The sequence below is a fragment of the Otolemur garnettii genome, unplaced genomic scaffold, assembly GCF_000181295.1.
Source record: "Otolemur garnettii isolate 467f Iridium unplaced genomic scaffold, OtoGar3 scaffold00141, whole genome shotgun sequence".
Classification (NCBI taxonomy): domain Eukaryota; kingdom Metazoa; phylum Chordata; class Mammalia; order Primates; family Galagidae; genus Otolemur; species Otolemur garnettii.
The window spans coordinates 4,249,352-4,260,248 of NW_003852536.1; the positions used below are offsets into that span (position 1 = coordinate 4,249,352).

A 10,897-nucleotide genomic window follows, 5' to 3' on the forward strand; every position below is an offset into this window, starting at 1 on the left:
AGCCTATTAATAGATTTCTGAAGAATGTTAAGTATGTGATCTTATTATTGCAAAAACTCTGAGATAGGCACAATATTCTTCTAGAGAACATGTAATAAACCCTAGATTGATCTCGGGCCTTGACTACTATTTTTGCCATTTAAACCTGGTCCAAAGTTCTTTTGATAGTATATATCTTAGCCTTTAGCATATAAAGTGCTTCAATCAGGAATAGTATACTCTTCCAAAGCAATAAAAATACAACCTCAGAAGAAATAGAGCATTACTTCCTATACATCATACTACTTTACAACTATGTAATTTAGCATGTAGAGGAACATTATATACTTTAGTTTTGCCATTCAAAATAAAGGAGTATTACAAAGGATGGCTTCAATTATAATTTAGTAATCTCTAAAAATTGAAATATAGACAAAATCCTCTAAAAAAGATATTACTAAAACATTATTTTAAATATAGTAGAACCTCCATAGTTGACCAATTCCCTACACCGACCACCTCCTCAAGTTGGCCTAATTTTCATAGACTAGACATGCATCACACATACATATCAATACAGTAGGCCTAGTTCCTTGTGTTGACCAGTTTGTTACAGTCCCTTGGGTAGTCAACTTAAGAGGTTCTACTGTATATTCTTTCTTTTACACATTTTCTAACAGTTGTAAAATGAGAGCAAGAATGGTTTGGAGAATTTTGCAAGTGAGTAATATATTAAAATTATCAAGAGTCCCTCTCCTCTTGAAATCTCTCCTCTTCAGCCAAAATAATCAGAAGAGAATTTCTTTTAATGCTTTATACAATTAGCAATCTCTGCTCATAATCTGTCTGTAACATACACTACTAAAATGACACTGTAAAGTAAAACAAAATTAAGAAACTAAACCTTTGTCAGGTTGCAAAGTTGGTATCATACTTACCAAAGACGATATTTTCCGTCTTCTTGGAGATACCTCACTTTCTTTAGCTGCTTGTTGGCGCAACAAAGCTTTGAGCTGATTAACTACAGAGCAAAAGCAATGAGTTTATTACCACTCATCCATCTTTCTATCCTTCCAACAAAAATTGCTGAAATATGCACTATGCATGAACAACTGTGCTATTGACTGGGAATACAAAGCCAAAAAAAAAAATCTCTACCCTACAAAAGCTAAGAGTACAGGGAGCAAAAGACATAAGAGATGTAAAACATAAGTATGCATGTGGATCTAGAGCTATGCTTAGTACTCCAAGAAGAGGAAGCACCTAATCGTGCCTGTTTACCATAAGGACCAACAGGAGTTCACCAAACAGAAAAGGTCGAGAAAAATTCCAGTTAGAGGGCATTGCACATGTAAAGGCACAGAAGCACGGCCAGGAGATTGGTATAACTAAAACATGGCTTATTAACAGACGGTTAGGATGAGCAGGATAGAAAAATGAGGCTAGAGAGGTAGGCTGGCACTGTCTTTGGATATATCTCATATTCAGGATTCTGGACTTCAGTCGCTAACACTGGGAAGTTAAAGGAAAAAAAAATCAAGCAGGGGAATTACATTATCTGATTTGTGTTTCAGGAATAGCATCCAAGCAGCAGACTGGAGAAAGAAATGCAGCCATCATTCTATGAATTTAAAAATTCATGTGTCATTCAGACCAAGACTGACATCCCCACTCACCAGCATGGCTGTGCTGCAGTTCATGCCAGGCCGCCTCAGGGTCCTCATCCCCCACCCCACTGTTACAAGAAGGATCCAGTGTATCTTCTCCAGCGGAGACACCACCTTCTCTTAGAGCACCTTTCAGTTGGTGGATGCTTCTATTGGCACGTTCTGCAACAACAACCAGATGAAAGTTCAGGCCAAGGAAATCTGGTGACCACATCGACACTTGCTAAAGAAGGCAGTCTCTAAAGGAGAATCCATTATTTCTGGTACTTCATGGGAAAAAGCAGAGTTCTGTTTCTAACTTGCTGAGGAATGTGTCAGAGGAAGAGAGAGGATTAAGTTCATGGATTAGTGGTTAGTCTTTATGATCTTTAAGGTCTTTGTCATTGCAGTGGTTGATATTCTCTATATATAGCACTACCAGCAAGGAAGATTAAATGTCAGGGCTCCCCTCACCAGCCACCACAATCACTGACATAGAAAATGCTTTACTTCCCCTGAGTGCCTAAGAACTCCCCTATCCCACCTGTACACACTGGACTGGGTGAGCAGAACCAGTAAGAGGGACCCAGTCACACCAAACTCTAACCTAGGGAAGGCTTATTGGCCCTGGACCAGGACACTCATCCCCTCCTCCACTAAGACATCCAACTTCCTGGCTTAGTTTTGATCAAAATCTGAATAGCTGATGTGCTTATAGTGATAGCCGCTGTAGTACATTACAGGCCTTTTCATATACCATTGGCTAACTACACATCATGCATAGATTCTTACTTAGTACAACTGACCATCCCTAGAATTGAAACTTTAACTAGCACACATAACATAAATTGTTTTAAATGAAGTGTTTTAATAATACTGTGATAGTTCATCTCTAAAACTATCCCGAAGGAGCCCGAGCCCTTGTCCTCTCCTAATGTGAAACTGAGTGGGCTTGCATTAAGCAAGTTCATTGGTTAATGACCTTACATTAACTAATAGAATGCAACGGCAGTTACACCCTGCTACATCTTAGCCTCATCTTTGAACAAACTGGCAGTTTCTGCTCCCTGTCATGGAATGCTTGCTCTCAGGAGCTGTAAACCACTATGTACATGTGTGCTACTCTGCTAACTTCCTCTACTCTGTACAGAAAGAGGCCATGTGGAAAGGAGAGGCCCTGGGACTACATGGAGAAGGAGAGAAGGCCCCCTCTGCTCCACCTCTACCCTCTACCCCAACAGCCAAGCATAGCCTCCAGAGCACTCCAGAGCCAAAGGCATCTAACTGCAATGGCATGAGAGGGGGATCATTACCAATCATGTATGAAAATATACAAGTACTTAAAAACATACATTCTACAGGACTTGGAAAAACAGTTGCCATTTTTTCTAAACTCATTTATTTCAACGTTCAGAACAGAACAAAAAAATCTTTATAGAAAATTAACCTATGTTACCAAAATATCTAATATTTATAATATTTCATAAATAAAGGTACACTTAGCTATAATTTCCCATTTTCCCTATGTATGACTTTAAGGGGGACTTTGGGGCCTGGTAGTTCCTTTACTTACAGTAACTCATTTTCTACCTAGATTAAACTAAAAAGAACAGGTTTTTCAGGTCAGGGTTTATCAATGAAATTCGATTACTCAACCCTAAGATTCTCAGTGAATTTATCATTACATTTTTATCCATACTAATCCTATTTCCACACAGATCTTTCTTGGACATGAATTTGGTGCTAATTACTAACCAAGCCTGGTATCCTCTTCTTCTTCATGAGTTTAACAAAGTATAAAACCATCCTGGTTTTAGCAATATTAGGAGCAGTAACGGTTGCCTGATGTTTTAGTATTCTCTTAAGAGACTTGTTAATGGAAAAGAAAAATCAGTGTTACAGAAGAAATTTAGTTCACAGAACTTTAGATGTATGCCCTCTAATCTATAACTAACGCATTTAACTTTACTGCATCCATTAGAAAGGAAATGGAGGGTTTGATTAATATAAAAGCATGTACTATGGAACTCCCAAATGACTTCACTTTAAGATGAAGGATAATTATTTATTTACTAATCTCAGTAAAAGTTAATAAGCTATATTAGGAAAAAGGAAATCTGAAAAAAAAATGCATAGTAAAAAAATCCCTATGGGTAGAGTTTTTTCATCAGATTACAGTGATATCAAGATTTTAAGAAACTTTTAAACCCCTTTTCTAATATTCTTATTGAATCTTTTCAAATTTATAACACTCAAAGACTACATGTTAAATTGCACTATGAAAATAATATGTAAAACACAGAGATATTGAATTCAACAATTATCTTACAGAACAGTGATACACAAGTTTTGTTTTTTTGGCTTGTTTTTTGTTTTTTTGCAACTGCTGACTTCAGAGTTGCTAGGGTCAGAAATGAAGAGAAGGAATTTGCCTGTCTCCTAAAACTAAAACTAAGAATGTGATATTTTTAACTCATTTCAATACTCCATTTCAAAACATGCTAAGTGACTTCCAAATATATACAGAGGAGCATAATTATACACTGTAACACACAAACAGAGTTAATCTTGAGGAATAATGCCACTCAAATGACTCAAGACAGATGAAATCCTCTCTCTCTTCAACTGGAACCACTGCAACTGAAACCCCCATAATTCTTACTAAGAACTTGCTCCCCAAGTGAAGTTATCTGCTCCTTATACTGATGGAAAGTAGACAAGAGGTTCCAGTTATCATTTCCTATTTGATGGCTAAGTGAGCACAGCTTTTCGGTCTCTAACCAAGAGACAGAACACTCATTTCCTCCTCTCTCCTGAGAGAACAGTGAGGGTATTTCACAATGCATCCTGATGTCTTTTCTCCAGCACTAACCACAAACTGAATAATTATGATGAATACAAACACAAACCAGACCTTTTAGTCCTACAGAGCACATAAACATAAGTGCAAGTAAATAATCTCTCTCCTACTCCACTAAGCAAACATCAATCAATACAATGAGCACTTAAAAGGCTTTTGAGCAGACGACCACTGACAAATTTAAATGTCTCGTCCATTTTCTCAGCCCAATTTTCCGACTTCCTATGTTCTACTCTTGGCTCACCACTGGGCCTCTCTTCATCAAGATGTCAAGATGTTTTTGAAAAAAATTCAAGTATGTCTCAGTCTAGGAAGGATCCCCACTTATAAACATACTGTGAATTATTAATTTCTACGTTCTCCATCTGTCCTGGGAGATGTGAAAGAGAATTGCCCTGGTGACAGGCAGGGGGGACCACTCCCTATGAAGTGCCCAGCTGTCTCTGAGAAAATATGCAATGAACCATACCTCGCTAGGCTGAGACATGATATGCACTGCAAGCTCGTGACACAAGCTTAGACTAGGGTAGACAAGAAGAAAAATGAAACCCCAGTGAGATAAGGGATACATGTGTCTGTCCACACTTGACTAGGCCTTAGCCCAGTTCAGAAGATTGCTGTCACTGTTTCCTAGCTAGCACAACCAAGATAAAAACAGCATAATCCAAAACGAGACAAAGTCTACTTTGTAAACAGCAATTACAATATTAAAGTAGATCATAAGTACTATGCACAAAAACAAATCTCAAAGGCAATATTATCCTAAGATCCTAAAAGCTGGAAAATGTGCTCAATTGTTTGGCGCCAGGAGTAAAAGATAATCTGATCAAGAATGTAAACATCTTAAGAGAGCAGTGTGGAAGATTATTAATGATAATATGGGTGTTGGCTAATTCAGCAGATTAGCTACATGCATTCTGGGAGAGATACACCTGGTATTTCTTTAGAAGTCTTATGCACCTGTCAACTTTCCACAGATACAGGAGTAATCCCAGCCACCCAGAAGAAGAATGCTAAGTAGAATCATCAGCAAATAAAATCTGTGTGTCCTTAAATGTAATTACACTCAAGTATGATTCCCGCAGAGCAAGAGCCAACAAGCAAATCCTTGCTACTTCTAGGTCACTGTTTCTCAAACTCAGCAATATTGACATTTTGGATCCGATAATTCTGTTGCAAGGGGCTGTGTTACCCAAGCTCAGCAACATCCCTGGCTTCTACTTACTAAATGCCAGTAGCACTCTCCTCTATTCCAACGTGACAATTGAAAATGTCTATAGACATTACCAAATGTCTCCCTGGAAGAAAAAACACCTATTTGAGAACTGCTGGTTTAGTTCAATAAAACCATACAGGTAGTATATCACACTGACCACATTACTACACTGTAAATTCAGCCATCTCCTGATGAAAAGCAGACATGACAATGAGCTGTTCTGACACAATGGTGGGGGGCAGGGCACAACCCGAGACTATCAGTCCATGATGGGACACTTCTGATCCAGATGTCAGGAATAGGTTTTATATCCATATCAGAATTTGCATTCACCTTAACATTTGTTTGCAGTCCTAAAACACGAAGTAATATTTTGTCCTAAGAGCATTCATTTAAATACTGCACTGGGCTTTGGTGACAGTCCACCAAAACCAAAGCTGCTTTAGCACGTGCACAAGTGCATTTCAAGCTCCCCACTCTCTCTGTGGACTCTGATTACAGTTGTCACCAAGTAAAAAAATGAAAACCTTAGCACAAACTGGTGATGTGATTGGAGCGTAAGTCTTTAAACATCGCAAGAGACAACACAATTATTCCCATTACCTCAAAAGTTTGAGAACAATTTAATCTATGCCCTTTTTGGCAAAGAACGTGTGAAGTGCCTTTACAGTTTCCTACCACTGAACCATAGTTTTAGTTCTAGATTATTCCCGGGATAACTATTTACTTGTAAAGTATTCTTTTCTGGCCTGACTTTCGCCTCTTTTATCTCATCAGTTGTAGGAAAGAAAAAGGGAGATTGTACTGTCTTTTTTATTCTAGTGAAAGAAAATGCCATGAAAGTTAAAATTACTAAGAAAAGCAATATGAGTAAATAAAAAATACAATTTAAACTTCAGCAAAAAAATAAAGCAATGTTTATATGTGCACATGGGTATATAGTGTATATAGCAAAGAATATTTAAAAACCCAGAAAATATTTGAGAAAAGAAAAAAGATAAGAAACACAAGTTTGGGGAGAAAAATGTGAGAAAAATGAAAATTTGATTTAAGTTACACACATGTATTCTTAAGTCTGCCAAAGGTCCAGATGATGTCACTGCTGGCTAAGACACTGACCAAATTATTGGCCTGTGGGATTAACACAGCCCTTCTGCAGATGTGAATCCCTTCCAGGCAAGAGAAGAACACTTTGCAGGATCAGATGTGCCAATTACATACAAGTAAAACAGAATCAATAATATCTTTGGTTTTCTCAAATTAAAGAAATGGACCATACCCAAGATTATATAATTTCTTCTCATAGTCACCCTCTCACTTTCTATGCAGTCTAGTTTGACTCCTGGTTTCATTTCATTTCAAACACAGTGTTGATCATTCATATGGTCCAACTAGTATTGATGGAAGAAAGATTATGGATCCAGGGGTCAGGGAGTGGTAGTATCTGGTGGGGGAGAATCATACTCTGGGTATGCTTTGCTAGGCTCCCTTCTCAGAAGAAGAAAAGGAGGGGAAGAAAGGAGAAAAAGAAGGAAAAAAGGGGAGAGAATAGGGAGAGGATATGAAATTAAAATGTTTGTAGAAAAAGGATGAACTTCCCAGTTTGACCACAGCCTCACGGTTCCCTAGAGTCTTCCCCTGACTTTATCCACATTTTGTCATCTGCTTGGCTTCAAAAGGCAGTAATTCTCACATTTAGTCCAAATGTTTCATTTCACAGATGAAGAAACAGGAATTCAAGAATAGTTTATTAATTTGCCTACAGTTACACAGATGGTTATCAGCAAAGCAAGCTAAGTTCAGTCACTGGCTCCTAGTTCCATATACTCTCCTGACTCCATCATACTGCTCCCCACAAATGCATCTAGTGGCTGGAATACCAAAAGAAAAGAAAGAAAAGAAGAAAATCAGCACATAAAATAAAAAAGAAATTATGTCTTCCTGGCAGAAATACATTTCATTTTTCTTTATGTCCACTCAACAAAGGTGGCTAGTGTTAGGAGACACCAAGAGCCAGACGACATCGGAACAAGATGATCTGCAGCTGAGGCATGGTTCCTTGTGGAAGAAGAGCTCGTGCCCTCAGCACATAGTCATTATTAATTACTCTCCTCACCTGTGGTGTTCTGGCTCAATAAAAGGGTAGTGTGGAGGTTGCTCAACCGCCTTCCACAAGCTTGTACTTCTAATCCGTCTCTCGCCTGGTTCCTTCCTGCACTAACGAGACCAGGGCCATAGGAGCCCAACGGGTCGCTAGAGGCTAGGATCTAGGTGAACAGGTAAATCATGTACGTAGATACTGTTAATAAAACTGTATCCATACCTAACGTTGCAGCAATAGATGAGATGTGACTCTGTTTTTACAGCTAGAAAACTGCATTTCTAGACGTTTCTCTCCTTTCTAATTACATATTCCTATCTTCAAAAGTGCAGAACTTAAAGCAGAGCCTCAATTATCTGTTCTGGCTTTTCTTACCCTTTCTTGGCTACAAACTAGTTTGTTTTAGTCCTCATGGTTTTATACAATCATATGTTGAATTTAAATTGGAGGAGGGGCATTTGCTATTCTCCCTAGTTACAAATATTTGTCAGCCATTTTATGAGTCTTGACTTGAGAGCTATCTATAGAGTAAATGAATACCTAACTATACTGCTAGGAGAACTCCCAAATTATCTCCAGGTCTAAATTAAACTCTGACTCCCAGCACAACTGAGATATGCCCACTTTTTACTACACTGGAAACTCTAAGGCCGTTTACAAAGTAAGAATACTATTATAGATCTGTGGGGCAACAAAGACTTCCAGTATTTCTCCAGAACTCTAGTTTTAGAGGAAAATCATTAAACCTCTTTACTATCCTGCAAAAGGAGACCACCCAACCCAAAGCAAGCAACATCTGTCCGTAGAGAGGCCAAGCAATAAATACAACTGAAAACACAAGGGAAAGGACGAAAGGTGAATGTGAAGCAAAGGGCTTCCTATTTCCAAGGCTGACCCATGATTATCAGAGGCAAGGAGAGGCAAAGATTCCACTCAAGTTTTAAGAGAAAGTAAAGTATGACATAGTTTTCACACTAGAACTACAAATTCTTATGTTGTAATAGAAAAAAAAAAAAAAAAATTGAAAGTAAAGAAATAAAGAATAGATATTTTACAAATAGAGGTACTATCATGGAAAACTGTAAAAACATTTTCTATTCTTACAGGCTACTTCCTGGTTGAATATAAATAAAAGGACATTAGCAATGATTGTATATATATAGTTATTTAAAAACTAGAGGAATAACTGGTGAGGAAAAACTTAAGACTGTTGATTAGCATTTCATTAAGCATGAACTAGGCAAGATATTCTGGAGGAATAATGGGAGATAGGCAAAATCAAACAAAACCAAAACAAAATAAGATAAAGAATTGTAAACTACATTTTATTGGACTGTATAGCAACATAATTCTTAATAATTTATATTTGTGAAGTTAAGACTTTCTGATTATACTTAAGTTCAGGGTAAATACTATTTTGTTTCCTTCCATATGCTGCTATATAAGCTAATACACAAAAATAAAAATGCTACTAAAAGCAGTATGTCCTGAAAACCCATGAAAAATTTCTGCTTCCATTTCTTGATTGTTAAAATTATGACTAAAATTTTTTTGTCTTTCTATACCTATGCCCTTGGTGAAATGATTAAATTGTCATCACATTAAACTCAAATTTTATTTTAAATTAATTTAAAACTGTATTATCTTTGGCTGAGCATGGTGGCTTGTGCCTGTAGTCCCAGCTATTCAGGAGACCATGGCAGGAGGATCTTTTGAGCCCAGGAATTCAAGCTGTAGGGTGCTATCATCATGGCCATTGCACTCCAGCCTGGGCAGCAAAGCAAGACCTTATTTCTAAAAAAAATTTAAAAATACGTATATTATCTTTGAATGAAAACTCTTTCTTCATTGTGTAATTACCACAAGCGCACTACTGGCATTAAACATATCACTGTAACGCTAGTTTGAAGTAGCCACTTTACTGCATCAAAATGCCTAATATTAAATAGCTTCCAATCTTTACATAAAGGCTCAAAATAAGACCAAAAGAAGAGAAGCATTAATAGAAACTTGCAATAAAAACAATGTTTACAATCTAAAAAATTAAACAAAAGCACTTATATCGTTATGCAGTGTTTTCTTGCATTTCTTCTGTTTTCCAAATGGAAAGTTGGAAGTTTATTTCTATATCTAACAGTTCTTGAAGTATCATCAGGATGATGGTGTTCATTAAGACCAATTATTTTACTCCTGTATTTTGAATACTGAGAATGTTGACAGTTTCTAACACTATTGACAAATGCTGACAACAAATAATAACCCTTAGGAAGTCAGAGTGATGAGAAGACAAATTTTCTTTTTTTTTTTTTCTTTAGAGACAGTCTTTGTCACCCTCAGTAGAGTAATGTGACATCACACCTCACAGCAACCTCCCGCTCTTGGCCTTAGGCGATTCTCTTGCCTCAGCCTCCGAAGTAGCTGGGACTACAGGGGCCCACCACAACGCCTGCCTATTTTTTTGTTGCAATTTGGCCTTGGATGGGTCCGAACCCTGCCACCCTCGGTATACGAGGCCAGCGTCCTACTCACTGAGCCACAGGCGCCGCCCAGAGAAGATAAATTTTCTAATCTCAAAAAAATCTCCACTTTGCTGAAAGCAACAAGATTAAATAGCAGCTAGCATTTAATGAGTGCTCATGTGCCAAACACTGATCTTTCCTCTTATTTTCTATCACAGTAATCTGCAATTATTTTGTTTATTGTCTTTCTTCCCCACTAATTCAAAGGCTCCATGGGAACAAGAACTTTACTTTGTTCCTGATGGCATCCCCGGAACCTAATATGCTTAGCTAACATGCTCTATTTCTAATTATGTTTCATTTTCATATTTAGTAGATAAAAGTTCTTCAGTGAAACTTTTCTTTTAGTTTATATGTACATGTATGCCCTACATAAAACATATTTTTACAATAGATATCAAAAGATATCTTTAAGATATTTTTAAAAGTCTGAAAATCCCTGCTTTAAAAGGATTATTTCATTTGGTCCTCACAATACCCTTGTAGACAATTCCTTAATTTCTACTATAACAGAATTAAAATTTCTAGAGATTATATGTTGTACAAGATGATAGAACCATCTACAAGTGCCAATAA

General features: G+C 37.2%; 1 protein-coding gene across 3 annotated transcripts in view; it reads right to left on the minus strand.

Annotated features, from left to right (window-relative positions):
• SDCCAG8 (serologically defined colon cancer antigen 8) overlaps nt 1-10,897 on the minus strand; it is a 227,402-nt gene that overhangs the window by 215,317 nt on the left and 1,188 nt on the right. For all 3 annotated transcript variants that reach the window (XM_023518537.1, XM_003798811.3, XM_023518538.1), the window contains exons 2-3: nt 1,656-1,808; nt 918-1,000 (exon numbers count right to left, since the gene is read on the minus strand). In XM_023518537.1, the coding sequence (XP_023374305.1) occupies nt 918-1,000; nt 1,656-1,808 (236 nt within the window). The remainder of the gene's footprint in view (nt 1-917; nt 1,001-1,655; nt 1,809-10,897) is intronic.